This window comes from Delphinus delphis, chromosome 17 (assembly GCF_949987515.2).
Source record: "Delphinus delphis chromosome 17, mDelDel1.2, whole genome shotgun sequence".
Classification (NCBI taxonomy): Eukaryota; Metazoa; Chordata; class Mammalia; order Artiodactyla; family Delphinidae; genus Delphinus; species Delphinus delphis.
Window position 1 is genome coordinate 64,896,916 of NC_082699.1, and position 25,054 is coordinate 64,921,969.

The 25,054-nt window shown below is 44.3% G+C and overlaps 1 protein-coding gene across 2 annotated transcripts in view; it reads right to left on the minus strand.

The window, feature by feature from the left end:
* Window positions 1–2,502: 2,502 nt before the first annotated feature.
* Window positions 2,503–25,054, minus strand: part of FBXO32 (F-box protein 32) — a 37,665-nt gene continuing 15,113 nt past the window's right edge. The window contains exons 5-9 of one of the 2 annotated variants that reach the window (XM_059995155.1): window positions 19,611–19,704; window positions 18,582–18,766; window positions 12,804–12,986; window positions 11,723–11,866; window positions 5,954–11,323 (exon numbers count right to left, since the gene is read on the minus strand). In XM_059995155.1, coding sequence (XP_059851138.1) covers window positions 11,234–11,323; window positions 11,723–11,866; window positions 12,804–12,986; window positions 18,582–18,766; window positions 19,611–19,704 — 696 coding nt within the window. In that variant the 3' untranslated portion in view covers window positions 5,954–11,233. Of the gene's footprint in view, window positions 2,700–5,953; window positions 11,324–11,722; window positions 11,867–12,803; window positions 12,987–18,581; window positions 18,767–19,610; window positions 19,705–25,054 lie in introns of those variants that run through there. The other variant, XM_059995156.1, reaches the window with a different exon arrangement.

Genomic DNA, 25,054 nt, shown 5'->3' on the forward strand with positions numbered 1-25,054 from the left:
AACAACCAGCACAAAAGCTTTACAAACGTTTAATGTCTGGATTGACAGTGGTCCTTTCTGTCCATCCATCAGATGTCAGTCAGTACCCAGGGCACCTTGGCCTCAGTGGGGAGCGGAGGCCAGTGGTACCCAAAGTTGATCGTTTGTTTTCAGTGTACTGTGACATATTGTAACTTCTGTATGCCTGATTAAATGGACTTATGGATTACAGTATCTAGTTTTAAATAAACAAAACCTCACAAAATGGACAAATGCTTTAAGAAGTTTCCTAGTTTCTCGCAAAGAAACAGCAGAATGACGATACTACTATTGCAGATGCAAAGGAACAGAAAAATGTGAGCACTAATATGGCTCTTCGCTGGCTGCATCAGCTTAACGATAAGCTAATGAGATCTGACTGAAAATTGGCCAGAAAGTTCATAATGATCACAACTATTTGAAATATCGATTTATGTCCATTGTTACTAATGATGACTGTCCTATGTGTGCATTATGCTTCGAAGTATTAGTTAATCATAGTAGTGCCTGCCAATACTTCATAGATAGATAAGTAAATACATATATATTGGGTTTATGCTTAAAAAATGTTTACTGATGGGATGGTTGGAGACCACTGGTTTTAAACAATAAGCAAAGGCTAGAATTGTGGGGGTCATTGATTTAGTTATTATGTTTCTCTTTAGAGGCAGTGAAGGCTACATGGTTTTTCTGCCTAGAGCACATAATGCAAAAAGAAAAAAAAAAGATAGTGGGCTTGTGAATAATAATAACAAATGTTTATGTAAAGCTTATTATGTGTTAAGCACTGCTCTAACCACACAAAAGTTATTAATCATGTAAAATGCAGCAACTCAGGGGCTTCCCTGGTGGTGCAGTGGTTGAGAGTCCGCTTGCCGATACAAGGGACACGGGTTCGTGCCCCGGTCCGGGAGGATCCCACATGCCGCGGAGCGGCTGGGCTCATGAGCCGTGGCCGCTGAACCTGCGTGTCTGGAGCCTGTGCTCCGCAACGGGAGAGGCCACAACAGTGAGAGGTCCGCGTATCGCCAATAAAAAAAAAAAAATGCTGCAACTCAATTACTCCTCACAACAATTCCGTGATGTAGGTACTGTCATTATCCCCATTTTACAGATAAGGGGACTGAGGCAGGTCAAGGTTTAGTACAGTGCCCAGTACAGCAGGAAGAGGCAGGGCAGGGTTCAAACTCAGGCAGGTTGGCTTCAGATTCTTTGCTCACTATGCCTTGCTGCCTCTCTGAAGGAAGTAGGGGCTCCTTGGAGTAATTTTGAAATTAAGAAAAAATGAAATTGCAAAGTAAAATTAAAACAATTGAATACAAGTTTAAAAAGTACAAAGAAAGGGGAGTCACTCAAGTACTCTTATGTGGGTTAAGAGTGACTGTTTCCTTGCACTCTTTGGCACCTGCCAAATATTATTTCTCAGGATGTGGTAGCTGGCTAACTGCCTCTTGGAGCCACTAGATTCCGCTTTCCCTCTGGTTTTTCTCCCTTGCCCTCTGAAGCCTTCCTCTAGACTTTCCTTGCCTTTGTTCTCTTTCTAGGAGCTTGTATTTATTAGTCAGGGTTCTCCAGAGGCATAGAACCAATAGGATGTCTCTCTCTCTCTCTCTCTCTCCATCTCTGTAAAGATATATATAGTACCCTCCTCCCCCAGATATAGATACATAGATGTTGCAGGAAAGGGACCCCTTCCAGGCCCCGAGAGTGGGCTCTTGTCTGACACTAGGAAATGAATTGTCTGAGGAGACACAAGTGCTGACAAAGCAAGAGACTGTATTGGGAAGGGGCGCCCGGGTGGAGAGCAGGAGGGTAAGGGAACCCAGGAGGACTGCTCTGCCACGTGGCTCGCAGTCTCGGGTTTTAGGGGAATGGGGTTAGTTTCCAGGTTGTCTGTGGCCAGTCATTCTGACTCAGGGTCCTTCCTGGTGGCGCTTGCATCACTCAGCCAAGATGGATTCCACGAGGAGGATTCTGGGAGGTTGGGAGGACATGTGGACTGGTGTCTCCTCTCTCCTTGAGACCTTTCCCGAATTCTTCCCGTTGATGGTAGCTTGTTAGTTCTGCGTTCCTTACCAGGATCTCCTGTTGTAAGATGACTCATGCAAGTGGCTACTATCTTGCCTGGCCAGGGCGGGCGGCTTCGGTCAGTGTTTCCCCTAACATAGAGATAGATTTTATTCTTTAAAATAAAATATTTTGTTCTTTAGAATCTGTCTATCTATAGAATTTATTTATTTTAAGGAATTGGCTCATGCAATCGTGGTGGCGTTGGCAAGTCCACAATATGCAGGGCAGGCCGGCAGGCTGGAGGCGGAGAGAAGAGCTGATGCTGCAGTTTTGAGTCTGGAGGCAGGATTCCTTCCTTGGGGGCATAGGGGGGGCGGGTGTAGGCTTTTCCTCTTGAGGCCTTCAACTGATTGGATGAGGCCCATCCACATGGTGGAGGGTGATTTTCTTTACTCAGGGTCTACTGATTTAAATGTTAATCATGGGCTTCCCTGGTGGCGCAGTGGTTGAGAGTCCACCTGCCGATGCAGGGGACACGGGTTCGTGCCCCGGTCCGGGAGGATCCCACATGCCGCGGAGCGGCTGGGCCCGTGAGCCATGGCTGCTGAGCCTGTGAGTCCGGAGCCTGTGCTCCACAACGGGAGAGGCCACGAGAGTGAGAGGCCCGCGTACTGCAAAAAAAAAAAAAAAAATGTTAATCACATCTAAAAATTACCTTCACAGCAATATCTAGATTGGTGTTTGACCAAACAAATGAGCACCATGGCCTTGCCAGGTTGACACATAAAATTCCCACTACAGGGCTCCTTGAAGAGATCTGGGGTTCATTTGGGCTTCTGTTAGTTTTCTAGAACACTGGTGAGGCTCAGGCACTGGGACCGTAGGGGATACAGAGCTTTAGTTCTCTCCAAAAGGGAAATCTGCCCAAACTTCAGTGTTTTGTGTTTTGTTTTCAAGAAACCATTTGAAACCACCAAATGGGCTTGGGTGGTAAGTCTTGTCTCTGGTTCTTAAGCCACAGTCCCTGGCTCCCAGATTTCAAAGGAGGAGCCCCTGTTCATACTGATTCAGGAAGAGCATATAGTAGGCTTGTGTCTGATGCTGCACTGTTCTCTTTCTCAGAAGCACGAACTCAGTTCTTCCTCTCTGAATTCCTCTGGTACTTTGTCCCTCACTAGGGCACTCGGAACTTTGGATCGTATGTTGTGGTTGATGTCCACTCTCTTGCCCGCCTGGGGACCAGGTCGATAAAGTTATCTGAGAGCAAGTGCTGAGTTCACACTTCTGAATGGCTGTTCCGGTGCCCAGGACATTGCTGCTTCATAAACATGCCTTAAACATTGGCGAGAATTTGAAATGCCGATTCTCTGTGATGCTTCTTGGGTACAAACATGATTGGCGTCAGCCTCAATGAAGCCCATGTAGAACAGGAGGGAGGCAACTTTACACCTGTCCCTGACAGGCAGAGCCCTCCTGTCCAGTTTTTGCAGGTCCGCGTATCAGGGCGGCCAAGATAACTTGCTGCTGATTTAGGCTGTGGCTTTTATTTGCAGACAGATCGTCACTCAGCATGGGATGGGGGACATGCAGCAGAAGGATCAGAGGGAATTTGTCTGAAGGGGCAGAGCTAGAGTGTCTGTCTGATGCACTGTCCTGGCTTCCTGTATGGCTGTAACAAGTTACCACAAATTTAGTGGCTTAATACAAATTCATTAGAAGGTCAGAAGTCTGGCACAGGTCTCACTGGGCCAAGGTCAAGGTGTCAGCAGGGCAAGGTTCCCTTCTGTAGGCTCTAGGGGTTGATGGTTTCCTTGCCTTTTCCACATTATAGACTTCAATATCATTCCTTGTCTCTTTGGGGAACCATTATTCTGCCCACCATAGCAGCCTTATGATTTCCATTTTAAAATAAGGTATTAGTGTAAGATATGATTTTTTTTTTTTTTTTTTTGGTGGTACGCGGGCCTCTCACTGTTGTGGCCTCTCCTGTTGCGGAGCACAGGCTCCGGACACACAGGCTCAGCGGCCATGGCTCACGGGCCCAGTGGCTCCGCGGCATGTGGGATCCTCCCGGACCGGGGCACGAACCCACGTCCCCTGCATCGGCAGGCGGACTCTCAACCACTGCGCCACCAGGGAAGCCCCTAAGATATGATTTTTAATGGAAAGGTATAAAAATTTCACTAACATTAACAATCTTAGATTCTTTTTACAGAATTTGAGATATATTTATGTTTACTAAATTTATAAGTTATTAATTTACTTGGGAATGTTTTGCTTATTAGGGTTGAAGCTTCTTTGAGCAGGTATTTGAAGTGCTTATTTTTTAAAAAAGCAAATGCATTAGAGTTATAATTGCAGCTTTAAAACGTTTAAAGGAACTTTTACTGTTTGTAAAAGGGACTTGTTTAGTCTGTCCAATGTGAGTTTATCAAACAGTAATAAAAGACCCTCTTATTTCGTATGAAAATTTACTAGACTTGTAAAGGTTTAGTTGAACTTAAAAGAAACTTTAATGAACACGAGGTTTCCACATTTGTTACTTTTTCAACTACCATTAATTTTTAACCAAGACACTATAAATAGTTGTATGCATGTAAGCTCAGGCTGATTCTTATTCTAGTCCAGGGTAAGTTTGTGGTCCTGAGACTTTCAAAAGCATTTTATGAATCTGTGTGTGGGTTTATTCATTGATTCAGCCCAGGCATTGTGCTAGGTACAAATAAGATTACAGTGTAACAAAGTCCATATGCAAAAAAGTGATACAGAAGATGAGATTTTCTCAGTTGGAGGGAGCTTCAGCCAGGAGGTGGTCCTGAGGAGCAATAGATGCTCATCAGATAGAGGGGCCGGGAAAAGCGTTCTAGGGAGGTGGAACGGCCTGCGCAAAGAATGCATGGGATGTGTAGGGAATGGTGAGATTTTGTGATCCTGTTGGGAGTTAAAAAAAAAAATCTCTAATTATCCTCAGGTGCCTTTTATGTCATTTTCTGATGGAGAGTTAGTGGCAGGATCAGGGCAGGTTCCAGAGTAAATGTGTTGGGGAAGTCTGTCATCCATGGGTTAGTCACTTGAGCATATTATACCCAACTAGGAATGCAGTGCAATTCCTAACCCGATTCTCTTGCTGCTCAGGAAATCATAATTATTAACATTTACCGAGCTCACATTTTATGTGCCTGGCTCCTAGCACTTTACATGTATTAGCTCACTTAACACTCACAGCCACAGCAATAGATTATCAACAGAGTCGAGGAAACGGACACAGAGAAGGGTGCTAAGTAAGGTGACAAAAGTTACACTGCAGGTAAGTGACAGGACCATGATCTGAACCTTGCACAAGCCGTTTCCTCTTTCTGGCATGCTCGTGCCCTCATCTTCTGAGGCTGGCTCCTTCTCACCTTTCAACATCACTTCCTCAGAGAGCTCCCCCTACCCCCAACCCACCTTGTTATTCTGCATCTCAGTCCCTTGTTTATTCCCTTCATAGCACTTATTACAAATTAAATTCATCCCCTACTTGTTTTTTTCTTTCCCACTAGAATCTAAATTCCATTAGGATAGAGACCCCGTCTGTCTTGTTCACCATCCTATACCCAGTGCCTTGCACAGTGTAGCATATAGTAGCTGTTCAATAAATGTCTGTTGATGAGTAAATTAATACTGACTTTAAAGTTCATTATTCCCAAAGCATTCTATTATATGAATAGTAAGTGGAAATACCCCATTTGAGCATAATACTGTATTTCTGATTCAGGTTGGTACTCAGCAGCAAGCTTAGTTTTCTATGTATTCCTAGAAAATTTTACAACGATGATAAGTTTCTGGGAGAAGGAATATAACTTTCACTCAGCAAAAGATAAACATACTCAGTTCGATTAAAAAACCAACTTGAATTGACATGCACCAAAAATGCACCAGTGTGTGTTGTTGGAAAAACATTTATTGCAATTCAGTGTCAAAAAATTTTTACAAAAATACGCCACCGTCTGGTACAAACAACTATAAAAAAAGAAATCAGTTCATCATGCAAGAAAAGAGTGCAAATAATTTATACAGAAAGACTCAGCTCACACAATATTAAATAAACATCTTTGCATGTAATTGGTCTAACCTTAAACTTTTAGTTAAAATGTTCAATCCCCTATTGTATTTTTAATTAAAAAAGTACTTTAAAGCTTCTAAAGCTTAGGATATGGACTTTAATAGACACCCCCTCTGGCTAGGGTGATTGGCACTTGGTAGGATAAAGATGGCGCCAAGTGTTCTCAAGTGTAGAGCACTGTTGGAGCCTTCTGTTTAACAGACTTGTGTATCATTAATTAAACAAACATTTCTATACTCAGAGACAGAAGAAGTCATGTTCAAACTCCAGAAGTAATGTTGTAGCAGATGGAGTTTCAAGAAGTTCAGAGTTTTGAAGCAGCCATCCATTTTTGGCCAGACGGAGCAGGGCCTGAGTTTTGAGAGATCTCTCAGAAAGCTTTGTTTGCTGAGTTCAAGGACACTTTGAAAAATGTCTAGCAGACAAAGTCATGAATATCGTGGTCCCTTGCTCCTTGCTGCCTCATGGAACAACCCCCCTTTGCTTGTGAGGTTTAGCAGAGAGTGATCTTCCACTGGGTGGAAGCTTATTGGATCTCACAGCAGGTACCAGGGAGATGGAAGGGATGGATCAAATGTACCTTTTAGTCTAAGGGGAGAGGAAATACCTGCTTGGTTACCATCAGAACCTCAGTTTCTAGAAAGCAAGCCAGCTGCTCAGCCATTATGTGTCTCAGGGGCCACCTTTATAATTAAAATCCAATTATCCAGGGAAAAATAAACTTGTCAAAATATGCTGCTTACTTTGTGGCAAGCAGGTTGTACTCACTAGTATGCCGTACTCACAGCAAAGTCAGAGTCAGTAACAATGTTAAGCAACCCCTTAACTTCTCCAGGAAGAATCAGGGACTTAAAATGTCTTTAACAGTTAACGGCCGGACACCGAACACTGGACACGAACGTGCCTTCCACAGCGAACGTCTTGAGAAGAATCAGCTTAGGTGTCACGTGTGTCCAGCCACAACAAAAGGTGCTGGGGCAGGGGTTACAAAGTCAAGGCCTCAGAAAGTCCCAAGTTTACGCTCAGGTCCACTGCTGAGCGCCAGGTGGGTTGAGGCATGTCACCTGAATATTCTGGACCCACTACCTCATTTTGAAAGGCAGGAGGAATGCCAGACTCCAGCGTTTCTAACGTCCCTCCCAGCGCTCAAGTCTGGGGGAGGAGTTTCCTTCCTTTGGAAAACCACGAGGCTTGACTCTCCTTAACAAAACGGAGAAGAAAGCATCTACAGAAAACATTGAGTTTAAAGGAATTACGATCTTGTTTGTTGAAGACATCAGGGGCCAGAGATATATCAAAGAGCCCCATCTCTGCGATTGCCTAGAGGTTGAGGGTGTTTCTGAGGTCTGTTTAAACACTAATAGGATTTTAGGCCAGCATCCAGTCAGAGGATGGTTCACAGACTCGGAGAGTTGGAAACAGATTAAAACAAAAAAACACGAAAAACAACAGATGTCAACATAGAAAATGATGATAGAGTTTAGTTTAAAAAAAATTCACACATAAAATTATTACAGTTAAAAAAATTCACACGTAAAATAGCGTGTTTGCATAGCAAGACATAATTGCCCTTCAGCCTGGCAGGAATATATAAACTCAGGTGCCTATTTTATGATAAACATTGTATTGAACACTAAGAATGATATACATTTGAAATGACTGAACTTCTTGTAAATCACACCACTTGCTTAGACAAATGAAATTCCAAGCTCTTTCTCTTCTCCCCTATAAAAACAACGGAAACAAGGAGGCTCTGTTAATTGCAAGCTCCCAAACAGTTTATGAAGAGAGAACTGTGGCAATAAGGCAATACACACTCATTACCTTCCTTCACCATTGCCAAGTAAAGCCTGTTCTTGCCTTGACAGTTTTGCAGCCCATCTAAAATATCAATATCTCCTCTGAGCCACTTCAATATAAAATGGATCATCACTAAACATAGGTCATCTTACAGCTGACCCTTTTGATCTCAAAACTGGGGATGTTTTCACATTGTAGTTTCTGCTACAATCCTCCCACGTGACTGGTCCATCCACTAAAAGTAACAGCATTGAGTAATAACACCATCTAGTTTAAAATGTCTGGATCTTGTTATAAGTTGAGCCCTCCTAAGCTTCGCATATTCTCCTTTCCTCAAATGCTGTGCCTTCTTCTCAAGACTCTAGGATCGTTGCTCGGAAACCTGTGTGTTGAACCAAAGCATAACACCCCTGTGGCTCGGCTTCCACTGTCCTGGACAAAACTCTTTCCTTCTCTGGAAGTCCAGGCTACTTTCATATTTGACATCAATTTTAAATTCTCCTTTACAGAGTTGGGGTGGGGGTAGGTAGGTACAGCAAAGACAGTAGAGCATTCTGTCTCTTCCAGCACTTTCCATTGTCATGTCCCTTCTGGCTTTTAGAACAGCGGTTCTGAGACAGAGATTCTTTGTTTTTGTTTTTTAGGTCACTTTGTCCTGGGAGGGTTTGCCAATAGAAATTCTATAGACAATTAGTGCCCAGGGAACAAGCATTTTCTTTTTAACTCGCTTTACTTATACGTGAGGCTCTGGCCATGCTTCACAGCCACCCAGTGGCACCAACACAGGTGCTCACACCTGCTGTGCTCTTTTTCCCCACTGCCCTCCCACAAACCACAGCATCAAAGACACGCCACTTCTATTCCTTCCCCTCTCCCTCTCCACCTGCCATTTCCTTCCTCATTCTCCTCTTCCAATGAAAGGGAACCACAAATGTTGGTTTCTTCTTTTCTTTTCCTTAAAAATTTTCCTTGACTCTGTCACACACCACCTCCAATTATGCCAGAGGAGATGGGGAGAGCCCCGAGTCACCATCTGGGTAGACATTTCAGAAAACCGTTAAGCCTATCCCTTGTGGTAGGGTCGTTCTGCACAGATGCTCCTGCTGCCTGGGGCACGCTATGCGGTCATGAGCACCACGGACAGTCCAAGTGACACTGGTTCGCCAGTTTCGTGCTGACAGCCAAAGCAGGCAACATTTCTGGGACTGCAAACCTGAAGGTGCCGAGGAGTCTCCGTCTGCTCCTTCAGCGTGGAGGGGTGGAGGTCATGAGTTGGGGGGAAGATGTGGAAGGCCATGAACGCCCAAAAATGCCAGAGTCAACGGTTCCAGAGCCCTCACAGCAACGACAGCCCCAGCTCCACTCACATCTTTAAGGAAGCTGAGACCTTTGCGAGAACCTGCCTGAATTATGGAAGACAGAGCTTTTTATTCCATGGTCTGGACCCTGCATTCTCAGTGTGACCTTGACTCGGGGGGAGAAGAGGTGTTACAGTAGTTTGTGGCCCTCCAAAGCTCAACCTTACCCAACAAGATCTTATTCTTCAGTATTTACTTTTGCTCAGAGTTGAAATAAACAACTTACTTTTTTCTTGTTCAGGGGGGTGGTGACGAAAAAAGATATTAAGAAATCCTGGTGTAGGCACAGACCTTGCAAAGTGAGGAACATCAACTAGTGGTCGAGTTCCCTTCCGGATGCTGGTACTTGGGTTGTGCTTTGAGGGAAGGGCGTGAAGGGGTCCTACATCACTAGTTGGTCCCTTGGCTTGTCTCTGTACATTCCTAACCATCTCTCCCCATTTCAGGTCACCCCAGATTCAACCCCTAAGAATACACTGCTCCTCAACGTAAATGTGAACCAAGTTCCTATTTCTGCTTCACTTATGTGCCAAGGTCATGCTGGGTGGCCACTTTACTTACTAAAAAAAAAGGAAAGCAAATACAATTGCAGAAATATGTACATTGTTGTAGAAAAGCAAAGTTCTATAAAAAGTAAAAAACAAAAACATCCCCCATTCCCTCCCAGGAATATTGACTCCGTAAGTCCTGAGATTTCCTTCTCCCACATAGTTACCTGCTGGTATTGGCCTAGCAAGTTCCCCTGGGGTTTGGAGCAAGTTAAGGATGAACTCATGGTACCTCTGCTCCCTATCTGGCTGGAACGCCAGGCTTTACTTTATCATCCTTACAAGAAGCCCTACCTCAGGTTGACTAAATTTTGGTGTTGCATGTAAAGAAAACTCCTCAACTATCACCCACCAAGAGGAACAGCAGCTGATATGTAAAAACCTGGTTTACAAGCCTTTATCAGTACTCTGGCTCCAAACAGTCCCCAGGGAGAGGCTTATCCGTGAAGATACCCCAGGAAGCCCAGACAAGCCAAGAAGTTAAACAGGAATAAGAAAGTCTTCACAGCTATTGGGTGACTAATTCCATCTTTTCTGTGGCAGGATTTCCTCTTGAACTGTTTTTAATTGGCCTTATGATGTTGTCCCGAATGAGCTACAACATGGAAGGAAAAAAGGCATAGATGCTTTGGGGTTGTTCTAGAAAAGAGGCAACCCCAAAGAGTGTCCCATTCGTCTAAAAAGGAAGCCTGAAGCATGATGAGGATTGCCTCCAATATCTCTTCCTGTTTTAAATCACTTTTTATATGATGAAGAAACAAGAAAAACAGAGACTGCCTACTGGACCACGCGCTTTGTCCGAGCGAGTATTGTAGCTTTCCGAGGTAGACTATTGTGTGGTATCTTCAGAAGATAAGGCCCTATACCCATGCGGGTTTAAGATGAGTGGTGCTTCCTTTGCCTTTTCAAAACAAACTCCAGATCAAAACCCAAAGCCCAGGGATTTCTCATATGTAGTTTTTCTTCTTTTTTTTTTTTTCCAACACATTTTCACATTGTAAACAGAGAGCATTCTATCTTGTATTTGAGTTTTGCCCCTTTCTCCCACATCTCTAGGGAACTATAAAGGAGTCTCAGTGAACGTCAAGAGAATTCCATTTTCACCGATGAAATAGAATTCCTGCCTCATAGTCTTGCTGGCAAATCATTAGGAAAAATAGTTTATTTACAGTATTTCTGCTTTTCCATACCAATTCTAATGAGAAGTCCATATGCTTAAATTCCCAGCCAGCAACTGCGTCTCTCCCCTCCAACGTCCTCTCAATGGCTTATCGCAGAAGTTTTGAGCCAATGTCTAAAATGTACACTATTTACAAATGAAGCGTCCAAACTCCGTATTTCCAACCATCCAGTCAGCAGGGGGACCCTTCTGAAGTGTTGTCATGTGCTGGGATTCAGAACTTGAACAAGTTGATAAAGTCCTGGGGTGAAAGTGAAACGGAGCAGCTCTCTGGGTTATTGGCTGTGCACGGGTGATCGGTGCCCTAGAAAGGAACATCGTGGTTAGGTGGGCATTCTCGGCGGCATCTCATTGGCTTGTAGCACCCTAAGTAAGGCATTGCCCAACCTCAAAACAACATTCCTCTGTCAAGAATGCCCTGTGTTATGGAAAAACTAAAGAGCTGCGTGTGTGGGTGTGTGTGCTCACATGCACGCGTGCACAGAGCGATGGGGGAGTCTGGGGGGGGGCTTGCAGAAAAAATAAACACAGGGGGGTGAAGGAAACAAAGGTCTTTGAAAGTTTCTGAATCAGTTTTACCTTCACCTTCAGCTGGGGGCTACAACAGTGAAGAGCAGGAAAGCATTTGGCGACACAGCGCTAGCGCCATTGGCTCTTAGGGGCTGGGCTGGGGATGTGTGGCAACAACCTCCAAGACATATACCTTCCAGGAAAGAATATGGCAGTGTCTGCAAAGCTGAAGGGTGTCTCCATACTGCTCTTTCCGTGGGTAACAGCGCACAAGTTTAAAATACATCTTCTTCCAATCCAGCTGTCCTTTATCTGACAAAATTAATCGCTTGCGGATCTAAATATCAAACAAATAAAAGTAGTTCTGAAAAGTTCTGCTCCTGCCTCCTTTCCACCTTTTTCATCTATACCCTGGCAACAGCTAGGGAAAAAGTAGCAAAGATATAAAGAAGTAGCTTCTGCGCTCTACCTAGTGAAGGAAACAATAGCTTTTAACCAGTCTTTAAAAGAAACAGGTGGCCGATGACGCCTGACTGGTGACCTGTACTAAATTGCATTTGGATGGTCTTGAAAGTTTAGGTCATCTCAATAAACCACTTCAATCTTTTCTTTGCTGTAACTTGAGTGATTATTTCCAGGGAGATGCAGTGACTGCTTGGCACAATGGCTCTATTTTATATCGAAATATTAGTGGTTTCGTGAACAGCACTTGTTGTGCTCACACTTCTATGTAAAGAAGGTGGAAAAAAAATCTGAGGCAGTGTGCGGAGGGGAAAGAGGCCTAGAGCTGGTGTCAGAAGGCCCAAATTCAAATCCAAGGCCAGTTTCCCCACCTAGAGAGCGCTCCACTAATTTGGATATGTCACTTAGCCACTTGTGGCCTTAGTCTCTCCATCTGTTTGAAGTGGGCATAACGATATCTACCCTTCCCTGGGTCATTAACACAAAATGAAATAACATCAGTAAGTCCTTTAGCTGTAAAATCTCATAAAAATGTAAGTTATTTTGTTAGAGAAAAGAAGGACTGGTGCCAATTTATGAATTTTTTTGGAGCAAGTTGTAACATGGGACTAGGTTAAGAATATAAGGTGTTTTTTTTCTTCCTATTGAAACACATAAACAAAATCTCACAGATATTATTTAGAAACTCCTTGAACTGTTTTCTAGTCAAACCAGGGAGCCCTGGAGAGTGGGTTTGAGAAGGATGCCAAGGCAGCTTGAGGGCGGCGGGCAGAGAGGAAGAGAAGGAAGAACGGCCACTGGGCTGCACTGACCTGCCGCTCGGAGAAGTGGTACTGGCAGAGCTTCTTCCATAAGAGCCGGTCCTCGCTGAGCACGTGCAGGTCAGGGGCTGCCTGGCCCAGGCTGACCAGGTCTCGCCCGTCGCTCAGCCTTTGCATAATGTTCAGTTGTAAGCACAAAGGCAGGTCAGTGAAGGTGAGGCCTTTGAAGGCAGGCTGTGGGGAGAAGGGTTATGTTAAGTTGCAGGGCAGAGAGTAGCTATGCACCAGGTGACACCAAGGATGCAGCTGTCCCCTCATCCTCCAGCCTCAAGGTGGTTTATTGATCAGAGACCAAAGCAGCAGTTCTCTCTACTCTAAGTACAGACACAGGACCCATGACCGAGACCCGCAAAGAACAGCCTGGAGCGGCTCGCAGACGGTGCCAGAGGGATTTTCCTAAGTTGCACAAGGCTTTTTTTTTTTGCATGCATTATGAAATGATCACCACGATAAGTCTAGTAACCATGTGTCCCCATATAAAGTGATTACAGTTTTATTGACCGTATTCTTTATATTGTATATTACAGCCCCAATGGCTCATTTATTTTATACCTGGAGGTCTGAATCCCCTTCATCTATTTACACTTTTTCTCTGAAAGATTCCCCTAATAGCGCACTTTGGATTCCTGTGCTTCACTCAATTACAATGTTCGCTACCTTCCCAAAGGACTCACTACCCTGGACAGAGCACCTCCAGCCTCGGGTCTCACTGCCCACCTCCTTGTGACCACTGATCTCCCCAAGTAGGTTTTCTCACTGGCCCCCAAACACGCTGCCCACAAGGCCCTCACTCTGCCTGGGCCTCTGCTTGTCCACATGTGACTCTTCTTCACATCCAGTTCAAACTCACTTCCTCTGAAAGGCCTTTTCTGCTTTGGTGACTCCCTCAGGCCTTAGCCACTGCATCTTCCTAGAATTCCTAGGATCTCTTTCAGGTGCCTTTTGCAACAACTTCCTTATTGTCATGTCACGTAACCCATCTGCAGAAGGAAGCTCCATGGAGGCAGAAATTTTTGTGTTTTTTCATTGCTATGTCTAGAAGAGTCTAGAAGTGTGCTAGCATATAGTAGGCACTCAATAAATATTTGTGGAATGATAGAAGTCAAATAATTCAATAGGTACAAACAGCAACAACAGAAAGACTCTATACTGGTGTGTGTGTGTGTGTGTGTGTGTACACACGTGTATGCACGCTTTGGGAATGGCTGGTCAAGAACCTTTCAGCCTAAGATCCATCATCCATTGAGGCGTCTCTATTCAAACCTAGGGCTGTACGGGACATTCTGATAACTACTGGTCTGTGGAGAACACACTGGCAGTTAATCATGAGCTTCTGCAGAAGTTGCTTCTACGTATCCTTGAATTTATATTTAAGCCCTTTAATGTTTAAATTCTGATGAGCTCATGTTATTCCACCCAGACCCAGATCCTCGAAGGCAAGGTCTAAGCTTGTATCCCTTGCAGACTAGCCCAGCACAAAACCCCTCTCCTGAGTACCTATTATGCCTGGCACCGGAGCTGCTGCAGTGGGCGAGAGACCCAGAAATATAACCAAGTCATTAGAGAACAAAGGTTAAATGCCATCAAGGATGTAAGCGCCAAGTGCTATGGGAACAATCTGTACAGAAGGTCCTCAGTAGTACTTGTTGCTATTTCTTGAACAGCAACTGGCTGCTGCCATCTGGATAAGAAGTCAGCTCAAATCGCTCGAGACCATGGTTCTTTGTCCTTCCCATGCTAGTCCTGGGTGAGCTCTTGAATTTGAACTACTGACATTTTTAGCTCAGTGTTCTATCACCTCTGGAGGTCACACAAAAAAACAACAAAAAAAACAAAACAGGATGAAGAAACCCTTCCTCAGCTGAGGGGAAAATATCCTGGGAATGAGTACTGAGTTCCCTCCTCGAAATTTTAGGGAACTAAACTCTGTACGAGGCACATCAAGGCTGGAACACACAGGATTCCAGGGGGACACACAGTCTCAGCAATTCCCTCCTGCGTCTCTGCAGAGCAGGACAGGCGTGCAGAGGGAAGGTGGGCAGTGGCAGGGCGGCTTGGGAAGTTGGACGATGGAGAAGAATGGGAGGTGGCATGGGAGGGACATGGGTTGGACGAGCAGCAGATCCGGATCCCAAGTGCCCTTGGGAAATCTGGGTCTCAGTTCCCCTGTGTCCAAAATGAACTGGCTTAGTAGAAGTCTCTGAAGATCCTTTCCAGCTCCAGCAATCTCAGACTTGGAGTAGCTTCAGCCTCCTAATTCGTGAGAAGTGTCTGTGACTTGACAATTTATATCGTTCAGGCTGCTGGGCTGAACTTTCAATTGTTTGCAAAATTCAGGACTTTGCCGGACTGCAGAAGGTCCTAGACCTATTTGTCATTTATCATCTGCTGCTGATTGTATGAGCCAATAAAACTGCCATGAGATTTTCTTTTTGTTTCCAGCACTTCAAAGCATCTACTTTTTTGGTTAAAACTCCCAGGCCAATTATTACATGAACTCCTATTAAAGTCCACTTGGCAGAATTCACTCTCAGATTTTCAAACCTGAACTTTTCCAAAATCCTTGCCCAGACCCCATGCTGAGTCCTTACTCCTGGTAAATGATTAACTGCTTGCATGCCTTCTTCTATTTGAATATAAACATATAAAAGAAAAAGAAGTTAGTCGTGCTCCCCCTATCAAGTGTTTTGCTGAAAATCTTTTTATATTCATCCTGCCCACCCCCCCATGCTTCCAGACTCTCTCTGCCTTGTTCACAGGACACTATGATTCTATTTGCTTTTTTTCCCCTACAAGCCAGTTCTCTTAGTTTTTTTTCCCCTTCATTCTTTATTATATAAATTATTTTTGCCAATAAAAATTGGCTCCATAGAATTAGATAGGAAATTTTGAAGGAAAACAAGATTATCTGCTGGGAAAATACTGATAGAACTTTGGCAAATAGAAAGCAATTACTGTAAATGTCACCTTAACATTTTCACGTAATAACATACTTCTCTTTGGTCCAAACTGTTAAAAAGTAAGTTTTAAAATACAGTCCAGACTGAAGTAATTAAGTTCCTTCTCTCTCTCTCAATCTTTCCTTCCAGTATGGCTCTCAAAATATTGTAGCTCAGAGCCAAGGGGGGCTGGGAAGGAGGGCATGAGGGAGTAGAGTGTCATGGGTAAAAGTATAGCCTCTGCAGACAGGCCTGGGTTCAACCCACATCTTATTGGTGGGGAGGGCCCGGCCAGATTGTTCTTAACCACTCAGTGTGATTTTTCTCATGAGACAATGCCTGGAAGTACTGAGCACAGTGGCCAGTAAATATTAGCTATTATGATGACTCCTACTTACAGTTAGTCGCTAGATGAGTTAATGAATACATTAGAGGACTTAGAAGAGTGTCTGCCACAGAGTGAGTCCTTCATAATAATAACAGCTGACGCATTTACAATACTTACTATGTGTCAGGCACTGTTCTGAGTGCTTTCTATATATTACCTGATTAAATCTCACACCAGGGCATTGAGATAGGCACGACTGCCTCCATTTTCCAAATGAGGAAATTGAGGCACAGAGAATTCGAATCACTAGTCCCAGATCCTGCAGTTGGTCAATTTTCATGCTCAACTGTAAATACAGGGCAATATTTTCCAACTGTATTCCTCTGCACATTGAACAAGTTCTAAGGTAGGTGGTGGGAGGAGTGTCCCCTTCAATCATTTATTTATTCAACTAAAACTTATTGACTGCCATCTGCTCTGGTCCAGGGACAAGGAATAGAGCAGGGAACAAGATGGTGATGTCCTTTCTTTGTGGAGTTTATAAGCCAGTGCAGGAGACAGGAAAGTGAATATACATATGAGATGATTTCAGATCATAGTAGCGGCTCTGAAGAAGGTAAGATGATAGTGGCTTCCGTAGATTGGATGGTCAGGGAGGGAGGTGGCTTAAAAACCCCGAGGCAGGACCAAGCTTAGAGTGTGCAGAGAATAGCTTGGCCTGACTGGGGTGCCGTGAGCAGAGGGGAGGGTGAGATGAACTTCAGCGTTTGATCTGTCCTGCATAGGATTTCATTAGATTTAAAAGGTTTGCAAAAGGCTGGGTCATTGAATAAATAGTTGGAAGAAAGCGAGATTGAAAAAAAGTTTGGAAACCACTGATGTTAAAAGCTTTGCCGTTTTAAGAATAAGAAGCCCAGGGTTCTGGCCTCAGCTCTGGCCCTGATTGCTGTGTCACTTGGGGAGAGTCACTGGGCTTCTCTGATCCCCCTTTACCCTCACTCCATGAAGAGTTATAGCAACTACAATGGGTACCTCCCAAGAGAGTTTGTAGATTAATAGAGGGGGGCTTTGGGGAAGTAAGCCCATGGAAGTGCAAGGTATGTGGGCAGATGTGGCCAAGGGGGGGCTCCTGTGAGGTGGACAGAGAGAACAGAGGCAAGTTCTGGGCAAGTGTGACCATCTAAATGGGTGTTCCAAGTTGCTGGAGGGAAGATGCCCTTGGGACTAATGGGACTTGCTCATTTATATCGCTGGTTGAGTATCACTGGGGGGGGTGTGTGTGTGTGTGTGTGTGTACTGTAGCCTAAGTGACTCTAAGGAAGTCACAGAACTCTGAGACTTCCAATTATTTGCTGCTTCAGAGTTAAGGAAAAAAACAACTAAGGCACAGAGAGGTTATTAACAGTAAAGTCAAGGACACTGCATTTTGCAAACTTCATAGAGTGAAATATTTAAAAGAGGTCAACGAAGTTTTTTCATGTTTCTTTCTCGAGAGACGGGGCAGACCCAAACTTTATCAGCCTGGGCCCCGGAACCACTTAAAACAGCCATGGTCAGTGATTAGATAAGACAGCCAAGTGCTACGTGAGCCGCCTAAGTGTGTGTGTCCATTAGGGAGCCTTGAGCGATTACACCAGCGTCTTTCTCACATTTTTTCTGTGCCTTAGTTCGCTTGCTCACTCTTAAGAGGCCAAGAGCTGGGGGCCAACTTACGTTTTAAAAGCCGAAAGAAACTACTGGTAGGAGGTTTAGCTGGTAACGTGTGGTTTTTTTTGGTTTGTTTGCTTTGAGTGAGAATTGCTCATGTCTTTTCCTACCTGTATGTTTACAGCCTTTACTCAAAGCTATTCAGTATGTCCATGTGGTCAAGCAGAGGCCCGGGCAGAGTGAGGACCTTGTGGGCAGCGTGTTTGGGGGATCTCCCCTACTTGGGGAGATCAGTGGTCACAAGGAGGCGGGCAGTGAGACCCGAGGCTGGAGGTGCTCATGTCTTTTCCTACCTGTATGTTTACAGCCTTTACTCAAAGCCTTCCTTTATCATAACTATTAATAATTGGAACTAGAGTTTTAAAAGGCTGGTGCCAGTTCTCCAAGCCACTGCCATCACAGCGCTGTTGTATACAAGGCAGCATCCTAACACCATAAACAAACTCGCACTTTAAGAGGAAATGGGCAGAGATCTCCAGATCCCACTAGAGATTTCAGTGAAATAGCCTACATCGGCCCCAAGGTCAAGTTTCTAGCTTTCCCAACACGTTTCCATTGGCTGTCGTCGTTCATATACTCTGATCCTGCGCTGCCAGGTTCTTCTCCCCACACCCCCTTTATTGGAAGGTCCCCCAGCCCACCCTCAGCACCCAGTGGAAAGCATCCAATCAGAACTGTCCAGACTTTTCCATCACCAGAGAGGATTTAAAGTCCTGGCGAGGCTGCCCAGCATCCCAGCAGAGGAACCAGCTGCAGCCGTTCCTGCTGGGAGGAGGCTGGGGTGCTCCAGCTTACCCTGGTGATTTGGATGTTGTTCAGCTGCTGTTGCCAGTGTAGAATTGTCTCCATTCGATACACCCACATGTTAATGTTCCCGACCAGCACAGACTTGCCGACTCTTTGGACCAGTGTACATAAGGACGTGTAGAGGGTCTGGAGTAGTTCCCTTATTAGTCTAATGTTTTGTTGGTCTTCCAGGACTTGAGTGGGGAAGAAAAAAAGTAGTTAACGTTTATGAGACTAGAACACTCCATAGTTCACAAGTGGTTCTTTCTTCTTCTCTCCTCTGCTCGTGTTACCTGGGTACACCCACTGGGGATATGGTTTTCTTTCTCACTGGTGTTTATTCTACACTTGGCCAAGCTTCTGCACTCGAGGTTATTGGATAGAGTTTCCATTATCTAGGTCCCTCTTTGTTCTCTTCTCCCCGTTTTCTACAAAGACTCTTTCTCTTTTCATTGTCCTACCAGCACCAATAGCTCACCTGATCTGAAAGCAGCTTCTTTTGCCCAGGAGTGATGTCTCTTTTAGATGATCAGTGGCAGAAGCACAGGTCTGGGGGTCAGGAGCTTGGATCCTCATCCAGTCTGTCTGACTCTTTGTGTGATTATGGATAAATCACTCTTTCTCCCATATACACAATGAGTCAGTTGAGCCAGAGACGTAAAGTTCTTTCTAGCTCAGAGAGTCTATGGATCTATTCTGCCTTGTACACAGCTCAATTTTCTAGGAATTTGGAATCTAGAGGTTCAGTAGCCAAGGTTGGGACACGTGCCTACACCAAGAAGCTTGAGAGGCTTAGAGCAGGACAAATGGATGATCCCAACACAAGGACAGGAGGGTGATGGTCTCACCCTTTGTCATGAGCATGAATGGCCCTCCTTTCTAAACTGGAATCCAGCACCCCTGAAATGCATCTGGAGTCATTCATTTCCATCTGCTTACATTCCCTTAAATCCAATGACATGTCCACTGCATTGGAAAATCCATCTGCCCGGCCCCAGGCCTATAAAAAGGGGCGAGAGAGTGAGAGAGAGAGCTCACCTTTCAGTACCACTTTTTCCAAAATGTTCATGAAGTTCTTTTGGGCGATGCCACTCAGGGATGTGAGCTGTGACTTTGCTATCAGTTCCAACAGCTGTGGATAAAAATAGAAGTTGCCAGGCTTAGACTACAGAGATATTTTTCTCCTCTAATCTTCACTTTTGAGTCACATGACACGTAGATACAGACTGACGGGGAGAGATAAATGGCAGGCAGGGCCACAATGCAATAAAAAGCAGATGCTCTGAGTAAAAGACAAATGGGGGTAATTCAAAACCTAGGCATCAGGCTGAATATTTAATTGCTTTTTTCTTTTAAATATAAAGAGGTTGGCTTCAGCCAGGGCTAATTCATTCTACTTGTCCTACTTCAGCAAGTGAAGCTGAGGTTCTCCAAAGGGAACAAAACCTCCTGTGACCTGTGATGTTGGAGTTGTACATAATCACTCCCAGCGGGAATTCTTTTACCCCCTACTTGAACTTCTCCCCACTGGCTGGGACTGCTCTCAAGGCACCTAAAAGCTCAAGTTCAGCAACGATGGTCACTTTTCAAGGAAGTGGCAATTCTTATCCAGATATCTCCTGCTTATGTAGCATTCAATAAAAATGTCTGTTAATTAGAAACTTTCACTGCGCTTAACTTTCTGTAGAAAGAAGCCAATAATAGGAAGAAAGAGACATTCAGGGATGTACAGTGTATACTCATATTTCTACTCAGAGGCTAGGAACCTTGTAGCTCTTAGACTTATGTGCAAGTTTTGCTTTGACCACTTATTAGCTCTGTGACTCTGGGTAAATTCCTGAATTTCTTGGTGCTCCAGTTTCTTCATCTCTACTTGTAATACTTAGAGTCTCCAAGATTGGTGACAGCGTTAAAGGAGGGAATGCACATAAAGCTCTTAGCGCAGTGCCTGGCATAAAGTAGGTAGAAAATAAAGGTTGGTCGGTTTACTGAAGGAGTATGTCCCATTCCCACCACCCATGTTATCACCAAACAAAAAGAAATAAAGGTAATAATTTAAGTTGGTGCACCCTTAGCATAATCTTTCTTCCCTTCAAAAGCAAAATTCTTTATAAATGTGGCAAGATTTAAAAAAAAAACAAAGATTCTATTATTGAAAAAATGAAACTTTATAGACTGGAATGGGCTCTTAGAGATCATGGGGTTCTACCCAGTTAACAGATGAGCAAAGTGAGGCTCAAGAAACTAAACTTTACCAACTATGCCACAAGGAGTGAGAGGGCTCAGCGGGATCCTTCTTAACACACTTCATGCTTTCACAGAGTTATCGAACAAAAGAGGTTGATATAAAGTGAAAATAATTAATTGCACCAGAACCCACCAGGCTAAGTAAAACTCACTAGCCTTAGAGCCAGTAAACTAGATTTAGAGACCCAGGACCTCCCTTTATGTTAAAGCTTCTATCTCTGCTCCTAGGAAACCTTCCAAGGCAGTTTCATCTCCTGGCCAGGCCCCAGCCCAACTTCACTTCAGGTCAGTAAACACCAAGTATGACACTGTGCTGGGTGCTGGAATCAAGGCTGAGGGAACTAGCAAAGTGACATTTTAAAAATTGGGCTGCAGAGAAGAACTGAAACTTTTGGATCAAAGCCCCAGGCAATTCAAAGAACCTCTGCTTCCAAGGCATTTGTTTAAAACTTTTGTCCCCATGGAGCCCCTTAGGAGCCTGTCAAACCACGGACAGACTTTTAATTTCCTGAACATAATTTTACTCTAAGTTAAAAAAAAAAAGACCCCCAATCTTTTCCTGCCTGGTTTATGTATCTCTCTCACACACAGGGAGAGTTGCTGTCATCAGGCTGGGGGAAGGTGGCAGAGAAAGACTGAGGCTGGTTTTTAAGATTAGTACTGGTGATCCAAGGCTGGACGTCAGGAACTGACCAAATGCCCACAAAGAGCGGCAAGAAGTCAAAACATCAGCAGAGGCCACGTCCACAGGCGGTGACCAGACAGGCTGTCCTCTGCCTTTCCAGTTCAGCTCTGTCACCAACCAGCGCGTGACGGTCGAGAGAGGAGTGAAAAATGGCACAGAAGGACTGGCCAAACCGTTCCTTTATCTCCTTGACCAACAACGAGATTCAGAAGGCCAAGCCCAGGGTCTATTAATACCCCGAGCCTCACATGACCAGCACAAAGCAAGATGAAAGAAAACAAAAATCTTGAGTCGGCTCTGGGAAGGGTAGTGACTCATCATGGGGTGGGAGGAGGGCGGGCAGAGCTCTGCCTGAAATCCATCCAAAACCCCCATTTCATGTGACTACCATCTCACGAGGGCGTCAGTTTCAATCTTGTCTAAAAATGCACCAATCACAAGGACACAAAAATTCTCAAGGCTGTGACTATGCATTTGAGGGGAAACAAAAAAGCCGTTTGGTCTGACTGAGATGATCTTTGACTAAGGAAGAGAAAGATACAGAAGCAAAAATCGATCAACTCTCAGGAGAATGACACGTCAGCCACCTTCTGTTTATTCCGGTGTCAAAGGAAAGTCCTTCTTTTCACTGTCCGGCAGCCTTGGGGTCAGGAGAACCCCAGAATAGGAGGGGACCTGGATGCTCTAGCTGGGTGACCTTTACAGTTGTCATTCACTTAGCAAGTATTTTCTGCATGCCCATTCTATCCTAGTGTTGTGATAGGTGATGCGGATAGAGACACACGATCCCTAGACTCACGGAGTTTACCATCTAGTCTGTGGTGTAAGTCATTTAACCTCCCAGAACCCCAGTTTCTTCATTTCTAAAGTGGAAATAAAAAAAGACTACCTACTTCACAGGGTTGTTATGAGAAGTAACTGAGATCAGTATGTAAAAACCCACTGTAAATACCAAATACAAGGCATTATTATTATAAGGTTTTATTTCTTCCCCTTCCAAACCACATTCTTTTAGTGAAGTTTAAAGTGGATATCAAGGGTTATCTTTTCTGTAAAGCTTTTTCTGTAAAGGGCTAGATAGTAAATATTTTAACCTTTGGAGGTCATAAGGTCTCTGTTGCAACTAATTAACTCAGCAACTGTAGTACAAAAGCAGCCTTGGACAGTATGTAAATGAGTAAGTGTGGCTGTGTTCCAATAAAACTTTATTTACAAAAACAGGCATGGGGGGCAGATTTGGCCCTTGGGCCATAATTTGTCAATTTCTGATAGAGTGTGTGTGTGTGTCTGTGTGTGTGTGTGTGTGTGTGTGTGTGTATGATAGGGTTCAAGAGTGGGGGCTCCAGAGCCAAACTGCCTGCCTCAGTTTCCCCATCTGTAAACCATACATAATAATAGTACCTACTTTAGAGTTGCTGTGAAGATTAAATGCATTCATAAAGCACTCAGAACAGTGCCTGGTAGCGAGAATATACTCAATAAATTATTATCATTCATTTTTATCATAGTACAGAGACTATTACTAGGTAGAAGCACTGCCAGGGAAGGCATAGTGAATAGTAGGGTAAAGTACAGCTGGTTTAGAGACCTTTAGAATCCCTGTATTTCAATTTTATGCATTGTCAACCAAATGCTTAAATGCTTTCAAATTTTCATATTCCTCTCTGTCATTTTTATTATGTTTCTGATATATTTAGTAGCTCCCTGTCTGTTGATAAAAGTTAATGTTGATACATTCTGTGGCTTACATAGTTGCATCTACCATGAAGTCTTATTTTGCTAGCAATAATGGGTGTTTACTACATGCTACGCAGTTTACATGTGTCATCTTGTTTAATCTTCAGAGGCAACCCACTGAAGTGGGTTCTCTCCACTAGTCAAAAGAGGATTTTGTGGCCCAGAGAAGTTAAGCAACTCACCTGAAGACATATAGCAGTAGCAAGTGGTGGAGCCAGGACTTGGACACAGAAATGTCTAACGGAGAACATGTATTTTGATAGTTTAAGGACTTCAGTTTGTCAAGGCCAATCAAATTTGCATCTAGGTCGAAACTTTAAAAATAGTGGCAATACCATGTAGTGTTATGTTCTAGGAAAGAGTCTGGAAATCTTATATCAGTGTTACACTGGGACCGGTAATCAGCTTTTCACATTAAGGGAGCAATAATACCCAGAAAGGGTTAATAACGCATTTAGGATGAGGCAGTTGCTTTGGGTAAATCATTTAGGTCTACTTTCCACATCACGATAACTCTACGGACCCAGAACCAGTACTGTGTGGAACTAGTGGTAAAGAAGACAGAATTTATTAATTTTAATTCTGTGTCAAGAGAGCTGTGTGCCTAGGGGGAGTAGGGCTGTATCTAGCAATTTATTTACCAAGATGACTTAGCCAGTTGGATTCTTTGCCTCTAGCCACACGAGAAAAAGCAGAGGAAAACGGATTGTTTGAAAATGGCTGTTTGTTTTCTGCTGGGCAAATTTTAGCCCAGGTGCCAGTAATTTGTGGCTGTGTTTAAGGAGAGGCGGGGTGGGGGACTGGGCTAGGGGTTGGAGAAGAGGGTTCTCAGCTCCTCCTGAATTACAGGCTATCATTACCGTGGGGGCCGCCTGGGGATCCAGCACGACCCAATCCACAGTGACTAGCTGTGCAGTAACAGGACCGGTTCTGGGCCACGGGAGGAAGGGCTGGTGGTTGCTGCCTGCTGAAACCACATCCTGCCCTTCAGCTTTGGCTTGTGCTAGTCTTAGACATGCTGAGTAGAAGAAAAGTCTCGTTGCAAGCAATATCCTATAGTCAGTCTCGGAGGGATATCAACCTCAGCTTGAAGTGGTGCATGGAAGATGAATGGGGAGAGGAGATTGCCCTCTTATCTCACTCTGCCCGCAGAAAATGCGCGTTTCGTGTCATCTCTTCCCTTCGGTTCATCGTAGCATTCAGACTTTTAAAAATAAATTAGCTCACGTCACTTCTCTGCTTGAAACCCTCAAATGGCTTCCCTTTGCCCATAACTGGCAAGGTCCTCCCTGACCTGGTCTTCGCCCCTGGTCCAGCTTCATTTTGCCCAGTGCCTCCCTAGCTCGCTCTGCTCTGTCCACACCGCCCGCCTTTGGTTCCCTGAGCAGGCTCAGCTCATTCCCACCTCCCAGCCTTGGTCCTGCCACGTCTTCACATGCCAGCTCCATCCCACCCCTCAGGTCTCAGTTCAAGTGCCACCTGCTCAGAGCTCAGAGAGCCCTTTGCGGACCATCCTAGATCTTACTATGGTTTCAGTGTTCTTCACTGTTTCATTTATACATGTCTGAAATGATCTTGTTTACTTGCTTGCTGACTGTCTAATTGGGATAGAAACCTCAAGACAGAAGGGGTTATCTTGTTTACCACTCTACCGCAACCTGGCACACGGCAGGCACTTAACAAATACATATATTTATATCTATCTATTTATGTAGATATATATACACACATACACATATTTAAAGGGATTTAAAGGGACACTAAGCAACTGGGGCTTCAGAAGCATCAACAAAAACAGCAGCTACTCTCCCTG